This window comes from Pipistrellus kuhlii, unplaced genomic scaffold (genome assembly GCF_014108245.1).
Source record: "Pipistrellus kuhlii isolate mPipKuh1 unplaced genomic scaffold, mPipKuh1.p scaffold_m20_p_14, whole genome shotgun sequence".
Lineage (NCBI taxonomy): Eukaryota > Metazoa > Chordata > Mammalia > Chiroptera > Vespertilionidae > Pipistrellus > Pipistrellus kuhlii.
Window position 1 is genome coordinate 13,756,352 of NW_023425449.1, and position 22,467 is coordinate 13,778,818.

The 22,467-nt window shown below is 37.3% G+C and overlaps 1 protein-coding gene across 4 annotated transcripts in view; it reads right to left on the reverse strand.

Moving 5' to 3' along the window:
* Positions 1-265: 265 nt before the first annotated feature.
* ANGPT1 (angiopoietin 1) overlaps positions 266-22,467 on the reverse strand; it is a 228,890-nt gene continuing 206,688 nt past the window's right edge. For all 4 annotated transcript variants that reach the window (XM_036436781.2, XM_036436782.2, XM_036436784.2 and 1 more), the window contains 2 exons: positions 13,258-13,388; positions 266-1,850 (listed from right to left, as the gene is read on the reverse strand). In XM_036436781.2, the coding sequence (XP_036292674.1) occupies positions 1,690-1,850; positions 13,258-13,388 (292 nt within the window). In that variant the 3' untranslated portion in view covers positions 266-1,689. The remainder of the gene's footprint in view (positions 1,851-13,257; positions 13,389-22,467) is intronic.

Consider the following 22,467-nt stretch of genomic DNA (forward strand, 5'->3'; position numbering starts at 1 on the left):
AAGTCACCAGGTTTGCAATCAGTATTGTTGCTCTGAAGAAAACTTTTATTTTTTCTAAAAGGACACCCAATATGTATTTCAATTTTCTTATCTCATGGTTTGATAACACCTGTTCACTATTGTAAACTTTAACACTTAAGAGACAGTAGTAACTTCAAACTCACTCAAAATTGATTATACCACAGGCATATCTTCATTAAGAAATTTATAGCAACCAGCAGTCAGAATTTTCATATTCAGTAGGTGACTATTATTAATTTTTGTGTGTATTTCCCTTATGTATAATACAGAGTTTTGCCAATTTTTATCACTAATAATTTTTTAAAATCTGAAACTGCTCAAGAAAAACAGACGGAGGGAGAAAAACATGGAGAAATATGTATTTCATAAAGTAGTGTAGTAGATTTCTTTAAAAACTTATGTTTATTGGCATCAATTAAGAGCAATGTTGCATATTCCAGATTAAACAACTATTAGGTTTCCTGTGGATATAAACACACTATATACAATATAATTCTTTTATTTTTCATAGACTTCAAAGTGTATCTTTTATGGAAACTGGAACGGGGTAAATTTGGAAAGCATGTTTCAGTTAGTTAGAAAAAATTAAATTAGCATGAAATAACAGGGTGAAGATCATTATTTAAAAATAATGTAGTTACACTCACATGTACACATGCAAGAAAATACTGTAAAATAAACTGTTCCAGTTTACTTGGTTTTACTTCAGTTTAATACACTCTAAAAAAAACTGCTTTCATGTATAATATCATGGGAAATATTAAATGCATGTATATTATTTTAAGAGCTTGATGATAAATTTCACATTCGTTAAACTTTACTCAGGCTATAAATATATATTTTTTATATCAGTCAGTCAGTTTTTAGAGCAAATGAAAACTGTAGTGGGGAGGGGTTAACTTTTTTACCGGATAGTTCCATACTTGATAATGTTCTTTTTTTCTTCTTCTGGGGACTGTATAAAAAAAAATCAAAGAGTAACGGAGTCTGTCTCGACATCACACTGTTAGCCTTCATGCACTACAATTCATTATGACTTAACAACATGGAGTTTACATTTGAAGACGGGTTAACTGAAATCAATGAGCAAGCATGACTTCTGAGATTCATTAACATGGAGCCAACTCAGAGAGCGATGGATGCTGTGCCTCCTGAACTTGTACTAAAATTGTGCAATAGTATAAACGTATTGTTAGTAGGTTTGCATAGAAATACCACCATCTCACTGGTGTGATACGTCTTTCCCACGGGATGGTAGCAGGCCTGCTTCCTTCTTCACGGGCATTCTTTTTTTGTTGTTGGTTCGTGTTCTTCTTTTTTCAGTTTTGCCTGAAACAAGCCCTATGTATCATAGTTCCAAAGTAAGATCCAGTAGTAGTTTGAAGCACAGGGAGCTGAGCGGTTCCTTTCCTTTTGAAAGCATGACAGTGAGTGGCACCCTCGACAGCCGAGCCACACGAACAGGGTCAACCCAAGCACAGACTCTTGTGAACTCAACAGGCTCCACATCCACAGTCAAGAACCTTGCTGATTTCACAGAACTGCTGCCTGTTGTTGCCGGAAAGGGGGACACATGGTTTTGCTCCAGAAGTTTCCAAGAGGGTTCTCATCTGGTAGCGTCTCCAGATTTCTTGGTTGTTGTTATGAGCTGCTCCTGAGACCGTGCCTTCAGAAATCCAAAGGTCGGATCATCATGGTTGCGGAATGTAAGGAGTAACTGGGCCCTTTGAAGTAATGCCACTTTATCCCGTTCAGTTTGCCCAGGTTTTGTCCCGCGGTATAGAACATTCCGTTTAGATTGGATGGGCCACAAGCATCAAACCACCAGCCTGAATAAAATAATTAGTGAATAATGAAAGAAAGAAGACACAATGACAAAGAAATTGAACATTTGGAAATGAATGGCATTGGCTGAGGGAAACGTGTTCATGCTTGTTAGGATCGTTTGCAAATAGCAAGGCATTCAGATAAATATCTTGCCCTTAGTGGAACTGTTTTAAATGACATCCGGTTTAGGCATTACATGAACAATCAGAGAGAGGAATGCTCTCAGGGAATCAAGTGTCTGTGTCACTCCATTGGGACACATTTCCCACGGAATGATGGGAAGCTTCTAGGTTTCATTAAATGGCCTGGGTTTATTTGTAGGCCTAGTAAAATGTAGATACCTTTAAAAGACATATTACATCTTAGGCCTATTATTGGGAATAGGACAATGAATTATTAGTGAAGAAATTCAGAGGTTTAGACAACTGACAGCTAAAGAGAGAGAGAAATAGTTGTTTTTCCATCTATTTCATAATTTTGCCAAGAACTGGCCATCAGCTGCTTCTGAAATTAGCTGGACACCTGGCAATGACTATGATGCTCAACTTGAATTTGAATTTCTAGCCCTCTCTGTATGTAATAGCAATATGGAAAGAATTCCTCAGTAGGAGCCATGTAGTTGCTATGTAGCAGTGTTATTCTGAGATTGTTCATGTTCTTTCAAAACCCAGTAAGAAGAAAAACAAACTACTTGATCAGTGACATGGGGTCCCTATGCTTGCATAGGTCTCCATAAGGATAACTCGGCACTTTATTTTTTTTAATGAATTAAGTTCTCAGATTTTTAGATAAAACATAGTACTTTTCTTCCTCTCCTGAGGTAACACTGCTGAAATCTTCAGGGAGAAAGTGATGCCAGAGACATTCTGGCATATTTTTCCTTGGATACAGTTGACCTCCCTTTGATTGCAGAGTTATACCTAAGGGACTAATAGCTACACAGAGAGAAAGCTGTGCAGCTGATGTTGAAGTGTAACACGAGCATCATCCTGCAGGAACTTTAGAAAAAGTTAAATGGAGAAAAGCTAGTTCTCATTTTTCAATTTTGGAAGATGAATACAGCTGGGTTGTGTTTATAAAGTCAAACTAGAGACATAACAAGCTATATTAATTATCAGCTCGTACTGGGGAGCAGTGAGGTATGCTGATGAACTGCGAGAGATGCTGTATTCAGGGCCATTTTACCATCTGTATGCAAACAACATAGATGTTGATGTGATGAAAACACAAGGAACAAGAAGGCTCCTTGGCAAGGAAGGAGGAACTGTAACATTCCAACCTTTTGTCTTAAGATTAATTCCGTTAAATATTTCTGATAAGTACAATTAGTAAAAATATGTTATTTATGTTACAAAAGACATTTTGATATTAGAGAATTCATTTACCCCGAAGACTCTCAAAGGAGAAAATGAAACCCAACTTGATTGCTGTGGAGTTTCAACTTTCTCCTCCTTTCCTGTGACCTTGAGGCCCTTTTTCCATCATGTTAACGAGCCTTTCATAGTTTTGCCAATGTCCACCAGGGTCTCTGAAGCAAATTCATCTACTCTATTGTTGAGAACTACTAAAAATCATGAGACAGTCCTCCAAGAAGCATTAGGGTACTTACAGAGTAAAAGTGTGGTTTTGTTTGGTTTCTAGAAAGTCATAAGAATTCTGGAAGGTTGTGGGAAGGCAGATGGCTGTTGCAACAGCACCTGGCAATCCACCACACAGGCCAAAGATTGGGAAATTTCAGATGAGCTTAAGAAAATGACAAGCAACAGTAGGGATACATGAAAGTATTGACTAAATTGATCTTGCATGTGATTCTAATGAGTAAAGCGGGGAAATCTTTGTAGTAGGTGAATGGCATTTTAGAGACATTGAAAGAAGACTAATGGCTGGGTTAGAGTTAACAAGAGAAATGGCTTGAAGTGAGAAGGCCTACTACCAAATCACAGAATCTTGTTCATTAACCTAAGAGAAACGGAAAGGCTTGGTCAATACTCTGGTGTACTGAGATACTTAGTGCTGCACTGAACAGAGTTCACTTGACAAATTGACTGGCTTTCACTCTGTCTTCTTATAAAGTCTCTAGGGTCAGAATAGCCTTGTTTACTAAAAGTTACATTTGATAAACCATCCATGCTCATTATACTCATTTTTCCATTATTTCTTCACTCAATATGTCATTATGGCTAGGTGTTGTCACACAACACTCAATAAGACATAGTCCCTGCCCTCATGGAACTTACTTCTAATGTGAAAAACAGACAAAAAGTAAGCAAATAAATAAATATAAATCATGAGCAAAGGAACGAAAAACAGACAGAGGCATTAGGGATCTGTAATGGAGACTAGCAGGAAATCTACTTGACTTTGCAAGGTCCTCGAAGAAGTTGCTATTTAATAAGACCTCAAGGATGAGAGCGAGGCAGCCACATGGAGATGGGAAAGACTCTTGTCAGCAGAGTGTAGCACCTGCCAATGCCATGAAGAGGAAAGAAATCTTCAAGTGTTCTCTCTTAGAGAACATCAGTGCAGCTGGCATGGTGAACAAGGGGGACACTTGCAGGAATAAAGGTGAGAAGTGGACTGTCTTGATAGAAAGTTGAATTATGCTCATGGAAAAATTTATAGTTGACTCAGTCTACTTGTATATCATCAGGTGAACAAGTAAAACATTCTCTAGGAGTGGAAGTTAACATTTGACCACGAAAACTAGACCTTTCAGGTTAAATGTTTAATAAAATAGTATGTGGAGCCCTCATTCTGTGACTATCACCTGCCAAAGCTTTCCTAAGTATAAGTGGCAGCATGATAAAGGGGGAAAAGTTGAATCTAGAATCAATTAAACAAACATTAACCAATGGGAGGACATAGGGGTCAGAGTTAAGTAAAGCAAAATTCCTGATATTAAGGAGTACACTGTGTGTGTTTTTGTCGTTTTTTTTTTTTTCTTAAGCATGTTTTTATTGATTTTTAGAAAGATGAAAAAAGAGAGAGAGAGATAGAAACATTGATGAGAGAGAAACGTGGATTGGCTGCCTCCTGCACTTCCCCTGCTGGGGATAGAGCCTGAAACTCAGGCATATGCTCTGGCTGGGAATTAAAATGGTGACCTTTGGTGCATGGGATGATGCTCAAGCAACATCTGCTGGGCCACAGTTTTGTGTAGGAAAGAGACATTAGGCTGTTTTAAAAAATGAGATTACAGCCATTAAACAGAGATTTTAAAAATCTTATAAAGATCTTAGCTGGTGTTGCTCAGTGGTTGAGTGTCAATTGATGAACCAGGAGTTCATGCTTAATTCCTAATCAGGGCACATGCCTGGGTTATGGGCTCGATCCCCAATGTAGGGCATTCATGAGGCAGCCTATCAATGATTCTCTCATCATCGATGTTTCTATATCTCTCTTTCCCTCTCCTCTCTAAAATAAATAAAAATATATTTAGAAGAATAAAACAAAAATCTTATAAACAGAGGCAGAAAGCCCTGTTTGTGGGTCCATAAGTCCCACTCATTTACCATCTGAGTTGGATCCTGAAGGCTGGGTGTCTCTGGACAGAAAGAGACTCGAAAGAAAATATGTATGTACTCTCAGACAGCTGGAGAGAGTGTCTGCCAACAGCCTTGGGCTGGCTAGAGTGCCATTGGGTGAGGGGTTGGAGAATAATAGTGCTAGCACAATAAATAGGAGGGCAACACAAAGGTTTTTATTATATTAAAAACTTTTTTTGTTTGGCAATGTGAGCACCAAATCAGAAACGAGAAGACCCAGACATTGATGCCGACTTCATCAACTGATAACTAAGAGCTTTTAGTCAAGAACGTAAATTAGGGGTGTCGAACTCAATCAGAGAAGGGGCCAAAATCTAAAATCCAGCCTAAATCGCGGGCCGAATGGTTTACTGAACAGTCATAAACTGTCATTGTGATGGAAACGCAGCGGAGTGCAGTGATGACAGCGCGGGGCGGGCCACATTGCAAGGCCTGGCGGGACGGATTTGGCCCGCGGGCCTTGTGTTTGACACATGTGACGTAAATAATATTTGTTATTTTTGAACAGTTAATATATATCAAGGACTCTGCTAAATATTTTCATGCATTTTCTCATTTTATTCCCCAATTAGCCTTACGTGGTGTAGCTAGTATCACAGTAAAGGCACCAATTCTGAGATAGTTGAAGAAACTTTTCTAAGAACACACAGCCATAGCTCTTCATTCATAAGATGTGCTTTATGAATGTCTGATCAACAATTTTCCCAGCACAGCTTCCAGGATCAAATAAGACAACGTGATTTTTTCCCCCTTTGTTCTTTATGTGTCTGGGAGTAACAAATAAGCAATATGCTAAATAAGTTAAGCTAGCAAAGGCACTTTAAGTTTGAAAGGACTCGGTGATGTAAGCAAAGGATAGAAGAACGCAGCTTCCATTGCTGCTGGGACAACTGATAACATGTCTCAAATGTTTTAAAATTGGCAACTGCTGAGATGTACTTTGCCAAGCATTTTTCTTCATAACCTGTAACCTCATGTATATTTTAATAAGAAATCTGAGACGAATGTTTCTAATTCATTTACACTTAACTCATTAAAATTTAGTTTTGTAATAACTACCCTGCGCTTCCTAGGCCTTTAAAAATCATTCAAGTCTTTTATCTTTGAAGCAGAAAATTCGTATTTTATCACCCATAAATGAAAGTTTGCCCAGAAAATAGGAATTTAATTCTAAACTCGGTACTCAGGAAGTTCAAATTTATTTAAAAATCAGGAAACTTAACTCTCGAATTCTGATCTAAACAAAATGTCTCTCAACACCGTTTTCCTAAGGTAACAAGTATAGCAAGATAAAAGAACATATCTGTTTTTATAGGTTTCATTCATTCATTTTCAATGCATGCATTCTAGTCATCAGTATGCAAAAGAACTTGCCCAGAAAATAAGATTTTCCTCTTTTATCACCGAGGACAAAGCTGAACTAAAACTGATTGGTGCCACTGTTATCAGTGGGATCATCACAAAATACCTTGTGCTGAGTCATGTGCACAAGTTGGCTTTAGGCCAAGGATGTGGCTCCCCCTGTTTCTCTTCTTTTTGTTTGAAAGATGAAAAGTTATTTATCCTGGCGAGTAATCTTGAATTCATTTAAAACCTCTAGGTATTCTCTTACTGTCTCTTCCCTCCCCTGGACTTCATTTCATGTCAGGTCCTCATTAAAACATGCTGCAAAGTAGGGTTGACTTCTTGTGTTTGCACGCCATTCCTTTAACAGAGGCAGCGGGAGTAGTGGGCAAGATGATGGCTTATCTGAAGGTTGCGTTCAAGTGTTCAAGACCTATGCCCGATACTAATTCTGTGACTTTTGGATAATTGTCTAACTTTTCTGTATCTTAGCTCTTGCCTAATTCAAAGGGCTTTTAGAAGCCTCGTGTAAGTTATTAAATACAAGTTACTTAGGAAAATGCAAAAAATGCCTGTTGGACAGCAAGACGGCAATAAATATTCACTATAACATTATCAGAGTGAAATGCAAACAAAATTAAGTGATTATTTCTCATTGATTGTAAGTTATTAACCATGGTAACAGTTTTGTGCTACAGTGCTGTAGATTCTGGCTCATTATCCAAACTTATCCTTTGAAGACATTTTCTGATTTTTATTTTTTCTCTTTTCAAAGAAGCAAAAATTTTTTTCCCAGAAAACAGGAATATAGTTCCAAACTTTGTACTTAGGATGTTAAAATTTATTTGAAAGTCAGGAACCTAATAGTCAATATTTTTCCAACTCAGAAAGTTAGTCTTCTGGGATTTAGTTATTCTTAATATTTTGTCCCAATCTTCTACATCCATTGCTTTGTTCCATGTGTACATGCAAATATTGCACACATACATACTTATGTATCTTTAAGTTCATGCAAAGTCACATTCATATCTATGTTGATTTATTTTTGTCTCATCAGGATTACTTATAATTTTGTTATGTCCTTTCAGATTCAGGGAAAACATATTCATTCATTTAACCAACATTTTTTAAAAAAATATATATTTTATTGATTTTATACAGAGAGGAAGGGAGAGAGACAGAGAGTTAGAAACATCGATGAGAGAGAGTCATCGATCAGCTGCCTCCTGCACACCCCCCATTGGGGATATGCCCACAACCAAGGTACATGCCCCTGACCGGAATCGAACCTGGGACCCTTTAGTCCCCAAGCCGATGCTCTATCCATTGAGCCAAATCAGTCCCGGCCATTTAACCAACATTTATTGAGCACTGTGTGCCCAGAACTATGCTAGACATGGAGGATACAGGGGCAGATAGTATGAAATCCCTGCCTTGAAGAAATGTCAATTTTTGTGGAATAGGTTTACAGATTATGTAACAAATAAGAAATTGCTTTGACATAAATAGTGCAATATAGATTTCTGTGGTTAACCTTAAATGATCAACATGGATCTTTTCTTTCAACATTTTTGTCTTAAAATTTAGGGAATGCCAGTTATATGACAATGCTTAGCACATCCTTCTTGGGTTATTAAAAACTCTGAGATGATCCTATTTTCCCCCAAATCTTGTCACTTCAACCAGTTAGAGAAGCTACTACCCGTGTTTCCCCGAAAATAAGACATCCTCCGAAAATAAGACCTAGCGCAACTTTGGGAGAAAAAAATAATATAAGACACTGTCTTATTTTCGGGGAAACAGGGTAATTTCTTGCATTTTCTTTGTCTTCTTCAAGATTAAATAGAAGACAAGATAAGCATTTTATCAACTCTAAGCTGTTAGCATCTGCTAAGTTCTAGGGTGTTTAAAGAAATTTATGTGTATGGCTTTATCCCCTTTTAGGACTGAACTGAGAGATATCCTTTGTTAGCTTTTGCAAGTCATGTCTGTTGGCTGAAATAGTTTATGCGTGGGAAAAGACGCTGAAGTTTCCCCCACAACAGATTTCTCTCTGCAGAAGGTTAGGCCACATTTTTACATAGCTTTTATATTATACACTAAATATGGAGATTGTGTTGAAAGAAAAGTAAGGTAAGAAAAAGAATTTAAAACAATACCATGTTTAGTTTTTGTTGGCAACCTTTAGTAACTGTAGTTTCTAACAGACTTTTAGAATAACTTATTTTGAAGAATGCTAGTTTAGTAGCAAAGACCACATTTTCTTTGAATGTAAGTTTGCTTTGAATATGACAATCTAGTGATAAAAGGTTTTCATTTTCATAATTTGGAGGTCAGATGTTCTTTGCATACTTATTTTTATGTACAGTAAGTTCATATAAAAAAAGCATGCATTGAATAAAATTACATTTTTATTTTCTTAATGTTAAATAGTGGATAAAATGTTACATTTATAAGAAACTGATTCCTTTCTTTGGGCTCAGGAGAACAAAGTAGGAGCTTTTCTTTGGGACTAAATTATTATTTCCTACAGTCATCTTAAATGTATTCCTCTTACTACTTAAATATGCAGATTTGTCACAATATGCTATATCAAGGGAAAGAACTACAAATTTTCCTAATGTCAATAGAATCATTGAGCACAGGTTATTCATGGCTTATAAATCTATGTTGACAAATCATCTATTTAATGATTAATAGAGGGGTCACATCCCTAGAAAATTTGTGTGGTAATTTTGAAATCAAAATATAGAGTCTGATTCCATAAGAAATGTACAATGAAACATGAAAATGATTCAAAATTTAAATTGGATGGAAGAATTGATGGCTTTTGGGTAAGGCAGGAATAGGCACACATGTTTCTATAAAAGGAGCAGTCAAACACGGTGGTACCTATTTCTATCGATGGAAATGTGCTTTCTCAGCCGACTACACCTCCTTTCCACCTAGCCATGCATTATGAATTACAACCTATGCTCTGAAATTACTATTACTACAGCCACAGTGAGGACATGGCTATGGGAATCACAGAACCAGAAGAACATGAAAGGGACAATCTTTTCTGGATCCACAATTACAGGGTCATGCATAAGAAAGCCCTTCCATACAAATAGCTCTAATCTAAGCTCTCTCGGTGAAGGGGTCCATAACGAGAAATGCGCAATCCTCCCTGGCAGCTCCTTCCGACCTTTGATCATGGACACTCCACGTACGTTACTTCTCCATTGCTGCCACAGCTCTACCACATGTCATATCGTGTCCTTACAAGTGGCAGAGTTATTTATTTATTTATTTATTTTTATTGTGTTATTTCTTCTTTACTTTTTCTGTGGATGGTCGCCCTCAAGAGAGGAGAGTTCTAGTCTAAGTTCCTCAAATCTCTAATAGTAGTTGACCCTTCATGCTCATTAAACTATGTTAAATTGTTGGAAGAAAGTTAGAATGTCAGAAGAAAGATCAAAATGTTCTACCATATGTCTAGCTGAAATACCTTCTGCTTTCAATTAAGCCCATCTCCTGTTGTTCAGTGTTGGACAGATAAGGGTAAACAATGATACCACATTCTTCAACTATAATCCCTCCATGTACTTGAAGAAAACTATTGAGGACAGTTACTAGGCAATAAATCTTACTTTACTCTTAATTCCCTTTAGAAGAAACAAAGCAAAAAGATAAACAACATAAAAAAGCTTTAATTGATGATGACAGAGAACTATAAATTATTAGTTTCAAAGAGTATTGGAATCTCACTGCTTAAAAGAGACTATTTTAAATAGGCAACAAGTTCAAATTCAATTTTTTTAAAAAAGGAAATCATTAGATGAGAAAGTGGTTCTGAGAGAAAATATGACAGAGAAAATATAGAGGTGATGGGGAGGAGCTAAGCAGACGTAAGTCCCACGCAGTACTCACATTACCTGGACTGTCACATGCATCCTTACGCTCTCCAGTTCTTAGCTATCTAAATTCCACACATGAGCTTTGTAGACTGAAGAGCTTTGCAAGACCTGGATTCTTTCAAAAGGATATTTGATAGGGCAATGGCGTTTGTTACAAAGACACATTTACTTAGACTATTCCAGCCCAAGCAACGGAAATTTTCTCTCCCCAACATGTGTGTTTATTGGTGAGTAAGAAGCGGGTCCAAGAATGATTATGGATGAAATAACATGACAAAGTACACTCATTTGAAGCAGAAATAAAACCATAAATCTGAGCAATGAAGTTTTCACATCAACAACCAAGAGGTGCATTATTCTCTTTACTTTGCTCCATGTTTTCATTACTATGACAGAGCTATGAACATATTGGATGCTCTTCTAAGGAAACATTCGAAAGATTTTATTGTTGGTCTCTCATGTGTTGTATTTATTTGGTAAGAAAAATTATCTGTAAAAATAGACACGAGGAAAATGAATGTGCTTCGGTATTAAAATGGGCAGGGAAGTGGACAATCAAAGTCTTTCTGTCTTTGAATCAAGTTTTTGATAATTCTCTTCATGGGATGAGGAAGGTAATAAAAAGGAAAAAATTTCTCTCTGGAAAAAAGTTTAAAACTCAATATACTTGTGCTCGCATTGGCAGCCCATATACTAAAATCTGCCATTAAAAAAATATTCTAAATTTCTAACAACTACTTTGGGGAGGGGGGGTCATAAGATTACATAGAGAGGACTTTTAACTGTTTGATGAGGTTAAATGTGATGCCAAATGGCATGTTTCAAGCTTAAGGCTGTGATAGAGGCAGAATCATATTGGGCTGGCATCGATAATACGAGAGCTGGTCTCATGCCGAAAAGATGTTAATATAAACGGAGTGGCTGGGGTCGATGGAATGTCATTTGGCTGTAGTATTAATGGAGATTTGGGTATGGGGGGTGTGGAGGATGGATGAAGGTAAAAAGACTTCTCCAAAACCTTCTCTCCATACTCTTTTGTGCTGTTAATTGATGAGAAAAATGTCAAACTAATGATTCATTTCATTGGCTTCCAAATTTGAAAGCAATTTGAGGGTTACAAGATGGTTATTTATTCATTCATTCATTCATTCATGCACCATGTGCAACAATCTACTGCACTGGATGTTAAGGATGAATGGGCATTAATTTACTTTTGTTTTCCTTATGTGCAAAGTGAAGATTAGAGTTCCTTTCCCTACTTATGTCACTGAGTTTGGAGTTCAAGTAAGACAGTACAACAAACAAAATAGCATGTAATAACAATGTGAATAGTATCACAGTTTGGGAAGAAAAATGTTAGGTTTAAACAGGCTTTTTCCCCCTTACTGAATGAAAAGGTGTTTTATTGTAGAATAGGACAGAGAGAATCAGAACAGTTGAAGGTGGGAGTTGTAGCTATTCCATCAAGAGAAGGGAATAACACTAAAGGGAATAAAACTGTGAGAAGAAACACTGGGCAAAAAGCTTCCTTTACAATTTTGTTTGGTGCCAACTCCTTCTTGCCAGAGCCTAGCCCTATAACATCCTCAAGCCTCATCATTTGCCAGTGGGCGTTAGCTTAGCGCTTCTCAGACTTCAGTTACTTACCTATCAACTTTGCAGTTTTTGCCTTATCTGCTTAGAACTTTTATTAATACTTAATAGAAACAGTTTTCTTTAAATCAATGATTTGTTAAATATCGAATATTGTGAATACATGTTAACATGCAAAGTTTTAACATTCCTTTAACTAGAAAATCAGTACCACGTGCTATAATAAAAGGTAGATATGAAGCTCAATATAATTGAAACAGAATCACTTTATTTAATTCTAGGAAGGTGCTATTACCTGGCCAAGGCCTGGAGCCTGTGAAGAAAGTTTTGTATTTTTCCTTGCTAAGAAGGGTAATTATTAAGAAAGTGCAGAGGAATCATTACAGACACACTAGCATCAAATTGAGAATTTTCCTTTTATAAAAACAGAGCTGGAAAAGTACTAAAAAAGTGAAAACCAGATTAACTTTCTTACTCAGAGATACAGTCTTATTTAATGGTATCTCTTACACCAGCTCCAATGTCTTACAGAAATCAAGAGCATATAATGCAAAGTCCTGTATAACTGTTCTTAATTGTATGACGTTAGATTTAACTATACCTTTTTATTCGTCTTATTCCATTGCAACAAAATTGTCAATGAACTCTCCTATGCAGTTGCAAAACATTTTGTAAGATTCTGCCCCCCCCCCCCCCCCCCCAGTATGCTGCATTGGCACTATGGGTATCAGTATGATTATTGGGTAGGTAGAGTAACTGGGACTTTAAGAGTCTAAAGAATATATTCAGGATGAAGCTTAGCACACCCCCTCTTAGGTATTGAGGGAGGCGGGGAGGCAAATGTCTTACTGTGCTGGCAGCATCTTGCAGAAGGACACATGGGGAATTAGAGGGCAGAACAAATGCTCTCTAGAGGGCCTTGCTCTTAAGTTCCCCAACCAGAAGATCACAGTCCTTTCTCATTGATAAGAAACCTCAAGCCGCAAACCACTAAAACATAACGCAGAGAACGGCCCCACAGGACTTACCTCCTGTGAGCATGAGGGCGCATTTGCATAGACAGTTGTCATTATCAGCATCTTTAGTGCTGAAATCAGCGCCATGTATGACCAAGCTGCTCTGCTGTCCTGCTGTCCCACTGTGACCCTTTAAATACAACCTGCAGTTAAAAGGAAAAAAAAAAAAAAGTAAGAAAGAGAAAGAAAGATAGACCATTTAACAGAATAAGAAAACCCAGAGGCCAGGTTTGTTGAATGTATGCCTTTTTCATTATTTTTCCCCTTCTTTTCTTTTAGGGAACAATTTTCCCCCCCCCCCCCAGAAAACATTAGGAACCATAAAAACCAAACTCAATATTTGGCAGTACCAAAAGCAAAATACAACTAAAAATAACATTTAGACTTCATGGTTAACCTTAGAGAAACATGCTTTAAAACACCAGATTTAACACTCTCCTGCACAGAGTAAAACAAGTTCACTCCATCACACTGAGATGGACTTTTCAGAACTGACATAACTTTCTAAAATTCAAAAAGAAAAAAAAAAAAGAAAAAACAAACCCACCCAATTCTAACCCTGGCATCATCATTTATAAAATAACATGTTCAAATGTTCCTGAAAATAAACAGCTGGTAAACCTGAAAACAAATCTTTCACAGACTGAACTCAGATTCCACAGGATCTAGTGCATGTGAGCTGGGGAAGGCAGGCTCTGGTCCCACTCAGCTCTTACCAGATACAAACAAATACAAAAGAGGTTCAAAATAAACGACTCCACCAAACTCTGTAGAGGAGCAGCTTCCTTTCACAAAGGAAAAGGAACCCAGTTTCACAAAGTTGTGTGTTTTGGAAGCACAGGGCAATTTTATTCCCAGAATCCCAGTGTCTTGCACTACTGAAATAAAAGTGATTTTTGTGCTGGAGTAAGTCTAATGAAGGCACCAACATTCTATCCTCTGAGTTTCCCCAAGAGATACCTACAATGCTCTTATCATCCTTTCAATGTGACTTCAACCTATTAAGAATTAACATTCTAAATATGTAAAGGTATGAGGAAGTTCCCACTCATCTACATTAGCACAGCTCTGCCCTGTCTATTCTTTGTCTCTCCCAAACCCCTCCAGTCAGGTTTGCCAAGAGGGATCCCTCTCAGAAGATTAAAAAAAATAGATTCCCATGCTCACTAGTCATTAAGCAAACATAGCCTTTGGTGCAGGAAGACTTAATATTTACAATACTTCCAAACTTTTCATAATTTAAGAATCAACACATTGCCTAAAGCTAATTTCACAGCCCCTTAATATTTTAATCTGGACATTTTATTTTGTAACTCTCTTTGGTGTCTGTCTCTTCTGGCTTTTTGCAGTCATTTTGCCCTGGAGGAAACCTTGAGAAAACTTTCAAATGAAGGGACCCCTCCTGGTATGTGAGCTGTGAGCACTCAGTTGAAGGATACCATTATTTCCCGGAAAGCCAGACCTGTCAGACTGGGACTGCTGGGGTTCTGTCTCTTCTCTCAGACAAAACCTCAGGCTGAAGACAGAGAAGGCGTTTCTCTCCCAGCCATGCACACAGAGGGAAATGCTGTTTCATTTGGTTTTGCACTTCTTCAAGGAGAGTTTTAGTTAAGACTTGAGAGTTGTTCTTGTCTCTCTTAATTCTCAAGCCCCAGTGGCTGCAGAAACATTGCAAGAGTTCCTTTGGCAACATGATTGTTAGACTCTTTATTTTTTATTTTTTTATTTTATTGTTGACACTATCACAGACATCCTCCTTCCTCCTCCCTCACCTTTTCCCACCCCCACTTAGCCCCTTCCCCCGCCTCTGGCCATCACCACAAAGTTTTCTCTGTCCATGGGTTCTGCATATACGTTCTTTGGCTACTCCCTTCAGAGTCCATTTTTAAAAAAATCTAAGAATCTTGTCACTTTCAAGGAAAAAAATTAACACATTCTCCAGGACCTTGCAGAAACTCATTCCTTTGTTCACATACACACACACACACACCAAAAAATAAAAATAAAAAAATAAAAAAAATGCTAAGTAGACTTGTTCCTGTAGCCATTCTTCATCTTCACAGCATTTGGCAAAATCTGCCCAGCATTTTCTTGTAGTCACTTCCAGCACAAGTGATTTTTTTTCCCCTATGAAAGGTCCTTTACATTTGACTCAGATCCTTTGTGACTTGACTTGGCAAGTTCAGATTTAGCTCCTCTCTCACCACTTACCTGTGTCTCAGATACTGGTTTGTCTACCCCAGCTCCTCACTACTCTCTGGTACCACCTGCTGGTCATTTTTTTCCTTCTGCTGGGTCATTTTGATTTGATCTGTCACCAGATTCCAATTTAATACCTTTCCTATTTCCTGCTTTGCGCTGCCTGCTAACTTCTCAGGCCCATACAAGCCATTGCCATATTCACTGAGCAGGGTGTATGCTTCCTCCCGGCACTTGCCCCTTATTGGCATTGCAGATACTGAGAATGCCCCACAGCCTGGGTCCCAGATGCTGGGTCACTGCCATTGCAGCAGAGACACTGCTCTCACAGTCCCCACTCCTGCTGGTGAGAGCTGGAAGGCATGGAACCTAGTCAAGATATAATAAGTGGAAAGACAGGCTACAAAGCAGTATGTCCCATTTGTGTGTGTGTGTGTGTGTGTGTGTGTGTGTGTGTGTGTAAGAGAGAGGGGGGGGGGGGGGAGAGAGAGAGAGAGAGAGAGAGAGAGAGAGAGAGAGAGAGAGAGAGAGAGAGAGAGAGAGAGAGAGAGAAAGGCTTGAAGGATATACAGAAAATCTTAGAGAAGTTTGACTGTCTGATTCAGTAACTTTTCACTTTCTTCATTAACCTTCTGTAATATTGTATCTTTAAAGCTAGTGTATTTATTTTGTGATTTAAATAATAAAACTACTCCTATTTTAACCCCTCCCTCCCCCCCAAATTGACATGAACCCAGACCAGGAGTTTTCCAGCAGCTATACCTGGAACAAGGGATTTGTGAAAAATGCCTTTCTGCTCTAGCTAGAAACTTCTTCAACCAGCATCTCAGGTTATTCTTTGCAGACTTTTGAAGGATAGCCTTTTAAAGCATATTGGTCTAGAATTAAAAAGCTAGTGCACAGCCGAAACCGGTTTACTCAGTGGATAGAGCGTCGGTCTGCGGACTGAAAAGTCCCAGGTTCGATTCCGCTCAGGGGCATGTACATTGGTTGTGGGCACATCTCCAGTGGGGGTGTGCAGGAGGCAGTTGGTCGATGTTTCCCTTTCATCGATGTTTCTAGCTCTCTCTCCCTCTCTGTAAAAAAATCAATAAGATATATATTTTTTTAAAAAGCTAGCATACAAATCACACTCATTGCCTAATGTAGTTGATGTCTGCTCATTTCCTATAGATACTACACATCCTTTCATATCCAGCTGGGCACTCTAAACAAGCACACACTTCAGTTGATCCTCAGGGCTCAGAATCTCTAAGTGAGGGTTGCCATTAACTTCAGTTTGATACCTAAGGTCTTCTCTGGTCAAGACTTTACCCCTGTACCTATCTTTACCTAACACTCTGCTCCTGTGACCTTATCAAAGTCATCCAGCAAGAGTCTCTACAAATCTCTGCATGTGACCACTTCTGTGCCACAGTCATATTTGTGAATCATATCCACCCACAGTACAGTTAGTGAGTGAACAATATCTCTATTTGAGTGAGATACTACTTGGACCCAGGCCAGTCTGGACAAAATTTTTTTATCATTATTGAATAGAAATAATGAGGATCAATGACACTTTGGAGCTATATGTATATATGTTTTAACTTGTGGTTGCACCTAAATATTATATGTACGTATCCCATCATTATTTTTCGAGATTTGATATTATTTTTAGCAAATGACAATACTATTGTATGTTTGTGTCAAAGGATTTTACAAATGTTCTACAGAGATATTTTTTTTTGAGCCAGAGCAAAATATACAATAATTAAGCCCTAGTCAAGTTTTCTTGGTTTCGATGATTACTAGAACTTATAGTCTTTTTCAATAACATTTAGAAGCTATTGCATAATCTCATCAATTGTTATAAGTTTAAGGGTGTCTTTATGTAACTCTAAATGAGTATGCAAGTATACATGTTAGGATTAGAATAAGGTCTAGAATGTTTTTTTCCTGGCCTTCACCTCTATGGACCTCATCAATGACCTGTGTTAGGGTCTGTGAATAAAAAATATACATTTTCCCAGATCCATTTAAACAAGATTTGAAGGTCAGTCAGGCTTCTAGTCTGGCAGCTCTTCTCTTATCGCAAAAGTCTTACAACTTGTCTCAAAGCCTTTTGTCTTGATCCTTCCTCTGATCTCTAAACTGCATGGTCCATGCGGCTCATTCAAAAACATGCATTTCTCTACACCTCCACTCTGGTTAAAATTCCTCAGTGTTCTCCCAACACATGAAGGATAAAGTTCAAACAAAACTTATTAAGGGATAGACCTTCAAAATCCATTACAAGGATTTTGAAGGTCTATCCCTCCTCTACCTTCTCCATGTACTCTCAACCTCCCCCCACAGCTCCCATGACTTATTTTTTTCTGCACATGGACATCATGCTTCAAACTTACCAATGGCCTGTTTCCTCAAGGCAACACATTCTCTCACTTCTCTGTATAGTACATGTGCTGCCCCTCTTCTAGGAACACCCATTCCTGCTCTGAATAGCTGCTGAAATCTTATTCATCTATTAAGGTTTCAACTATAACCTCAAAGAACACAAGACAGATAACTTTATGATAACACATATTGTACATACACTTGTGGTTTTACTTGTCCTCTCCCACAATAAGCTATGAACTCTTGTAGGCATAGACTGTGTCTCATTCATCTTTGAATCAGTAGAATCTAGATTTGTAGCTAATACAGAGCAGGGGCTCAATGTTCACTGAATAAATCAATGACTGTATGCTAAGTAAGTAATTTTCATAGGTTGAATATAGCAAGTAAAAGCCAACTCAAGTATCAGTAACCCAAATACTGAAAATATAGCTGACCCATGTTTTCAGAAGGATAGCTCTGACATCTGATTTAGCTAAGTAGTTAAGATTTACTTCCTTACTATCCTACTCAAATAATTAACACACACACACACACACACACACACACACACACACACGCACACACTTCTACATCCTTCTTGATCTTTCCAATTCTTTTTTGTTTTCATTATCTTGGAGACTACCAAATATGAACACATGTTCAATATATTACATTGATAGAATAAAGTAAGAAAAGCAGTCTCATTCCTATTAGTTTTATGTTTTATTGAGTGCTTTATTTGTATTGTGTGCATAGCCAACTGATATCAGAGAACAAATTAAAAATAAAAACATAGTTATGATAAATCTTTCAAATACAATTAAGTGGGAAAAGAAAAGCCTAATAAAGTGTAGAAATATTTTTTAAGGTCCTCCCAGATTAGGAATCTTTAAAACAAGAAGCAGAGAAGAGTCCTAAGATAGTACAAAGTAAACACTGGTTTATGTTTTGGTGGCTATGATTTAAAAATAGAAGAGACCAATATTTTGAAGACTGAGTAGCACTTGTAACCTATATATAACAGTGTTCATCCTCCCAATGTCTATATCCTTAGCATGTCCCTGAGAACTGCTTATGCTCCTCTTAGGAGCAAGCCCCCTCTGAACAGTGATTCTCTTACACTGGGAAGTAGAGATGGAGTATCATAAAAATAGATTTTCTTGACATTATTTTAATAAGTTTTCAAATGAGGACAACTATGCTTCTGTAGAATCCCCCAAGAATTCTGAGAGCAACTATGCAGTCAAGGAAAGGTCCTCTGCACATTTAGGGGGTTCATGCTTCCAGAACAGTTACTTAGCAATTATTGACCGGAAGCCAACAACTATATCAGGTTATTTGATACAGGCAAACTAGGGGCCAGCTTTCCAGTAATCCCAAGTATTTTTAATTAGATAAGAAACATTTAAATTGAGGCTGGAAAAGAATATTTAGGTGGTTCTTTTTAAGAGTGGTTCTGGCTCATTTCTAAAGTCCTTATGTATATTTAATTAGCCATAGCTTTCTCTATTTTGCTAATAATTGTTCCAAATAGGCCTTCGCTTTACAAAAGAAAAGTCAATATATAGAAAAGCCAAAGCATCTGACTCTAGTGAAAGGGAATTTGAAGTGTGCGTCATTACAAAGAATACTTGCTCCAGAATAACACCATGGGAATCCTGGACATTTATTTTTTGCCGTTAGCCAGGGTAGATGTGGCTCCCATGAAGGATGATATGGTAGGACATAAAAAAACAAATGTGATTCCAGAACAAAGTATTTGACGTAGGGATAGAAGTATGGAAGATGCCAGAAAACAAAAACAAAATAACAACTATGACAACAAAATGCCAAAGAGTATGATTAGATGTGACCAAAAAGGCAGCCACAAAGTAAAATCATGGTGTATCCTTTTAAACCCATTTTTTCCCTAATTAATGGGGGAAAATATGAGTAACATTTGATCAATAACAGTAAAGAATTATTACCCCACCAACGATGCACAAGGCTTCCTTTTATCCACATTCCCATGTTCACTGCAGTGCTATTTAAAAGTCAACATGTGGAAACAACCTAAGTATCCACCAAATGAATGAACAAATAAAGAAGATGTGGTACAAATATACAATTAATATTATTCAGCCCTAAAAAAGAACGGAATCTTGCCATTTGCATCAATATGGGGATGAGGCTTGAAGGTATTATGCTAGTGAAATAAGTCAGGAAAAGACAAATATTCCATGATCTTTCTTATATATGGACTCTTAAAACAAAATAAGGCAAAATCAAGTTTATAGATACAGAGAACAGGTTGGTGGTTGCCAGAGGTGGAAGGGGGTCAGAGGTGGAAGAAATGGGTGAAGGGGGTCAAAACATTACAAAAATAAAAATTAAAATGTAATTTCAATAAGTAAAAAAGATTAAGTCATATTTCTTAGTAAATGTAGGAAAATAGTGCATTCTATTATGGAAGAATAGACTTTAAACTACACCATATAAGTAATTCTTTAGGCCTATAACTTTCTTTTTTTAAGATAGACAGCCCAATCCCGTGTCCAGATTCTCACTAATTTTGTCTGCTTAAGAGACCGTCATACTTCTCACATTTTTATTTCTTAGCTGTGTTCAGGGGTGGGGGGTGGGGGATGGGGCAAGAGTCCCTTTCATTATCCAAGACAGTGGGAGTTGTATGTATGACAAATTGAAGTTTGGCCTGAGCTCTTTTAAACAGTAGACAGACTCTCAGATATGTGAACTTTGAGGTCTTACATACTGACAAGCTACACAGATTTTATTTTGGCTCTGAGCTCTCTCCCTGCCACCATATGGAACTCGTTTGTCTTTCTAACAATCACTTGAAGAAAATGCAAAATGACCCCCATGGTTCTCTTTCAGAGCCTGGTGGTAATGACTCAATCTGACACAGTTTCCCAAGACTGCCATCCTTTGGTTGCTGCTCCAGGGTAGTCTCTGCTTTACCTACCCACCCCTGCCCTGCACTGAAAAAGCTGGGCACAATTAGCAATGATGGGTGTTACAGTATGTCTTTCTGAACTAATTGAAATGATATAGCTGGCATCTTTTGGTAAAAATAAAGATAATACTTCTCTTGCCCATCTATATTTAGAAAAAATGTTAGCATTTGTTTGGCATTATGAAGATGTTGTTGGGTGGTATACAAATAATTAGTATGGTAGGAAAAAAGGTGTGTATTCATGTCTTAGCTATCTCTGTGAACTACATATACTATATACATAATAGGCATTTACAAATAGTTATTGAATCAGTTATGAGCTAAAAGTTCAAATTGTTTAGAATTTAAGTTGTCTTTATCTGGAGATGGCTTATATATGGTCACATTTTAACTCTAATCATGTTGTACATTTCTAGTCCCATGAGTAATGTTTTTCTGATTTGAAATATTAATGACTTAATGCTCTGCTCAAATCATATTGGGGTACTGCCATAATGAGGATGGAATTCGTTTGTGGCTGCCAACAGATGTGAGGAAATAGCTCATGGAATAACCCATTAAAGTAAATCCTAGAGAGTTCATATGAGAAATGAAACCATCCAGTTCTACAAAGAGACCTACATCTGTAAATATGGCCATTCTATTGTATTATTCTACCTGGAACCTGGACATTCATTAACAAATGTTTCTTTGATAGAGGAGAGAGGATTTATTGTCCAATGTTGAATCTTAGGACTGTGATCTCTGTTGGAGGAGGCTCTATTAACTCTGTGTCATTATGTGCAACAATGTTTTTCTCATGTTGTAGATATATAGTCTGTTACTCTATAGTCAGTGTACCTATGAGAAAATGAATGAATGCCTATGATAATTAGATGATAATGATAATGATATATACTCATAGACATAAATCTGTCAGTAGAAAAAAAGCTCAAAAGAAGTTTAAAAAGAAGGTACAAGTAGGAAGATTAAAAGACCTATTAATGCACAAGAATTGAGGATATGAGATTTATAAGAACTTTAAAAAATACCTAAAGGTAAGTAGATTTAGGTGGCTGGGTACAAAATAAGAATGAGTGAAGGAAACAAATGCAAAAAGTCATTATCCCAAATTCTTCCTTGTTTCTTTCCTCTCCCTACTTCCCACTAAATAAACAAACAAATAAATAAATTTAAAAAACTAGCTTCTGAAGAACAAGATGTGTCTGGAGAGAAACACTAGCCCCGAGAAGCTCACTTGTGCCTGGGGAGGTAGTATAACAGAACAGAGTTGGAGCTGAAATTTCTGGGTTTGAAATCTAACTCTGATCCTTCCTGATCTTCAGTTGCCTCATCTGTAAAGTGGCTCTAATAAGAGTAATGTCTTTCTATCATTATTGGGAAGATTAACTGAGGTAATACATATGAAGTTCTTAAAAAGACTGTCACCTGATGAATATTAGTGAAAACTTAGAGAAACTAGTCCCCTAACCAATAACTATAAAATACACCACATCAGTAAACATGAGTTAGATGAATGGCAATGTATATGAAACTAGTATCAATATATGTGACATTGGTAGACATATGCAAGCATACTGAGAGTGACAAAAATAATGAGAGAGACATAGCTAACTAAACATGCATGTAGGCAATAAACTGGACAAGTTAAATATGAAAAGGACCAATTTTCTCAAATTCAAATGGCCCCATTTCCTTTGAAAGTTTTTTTG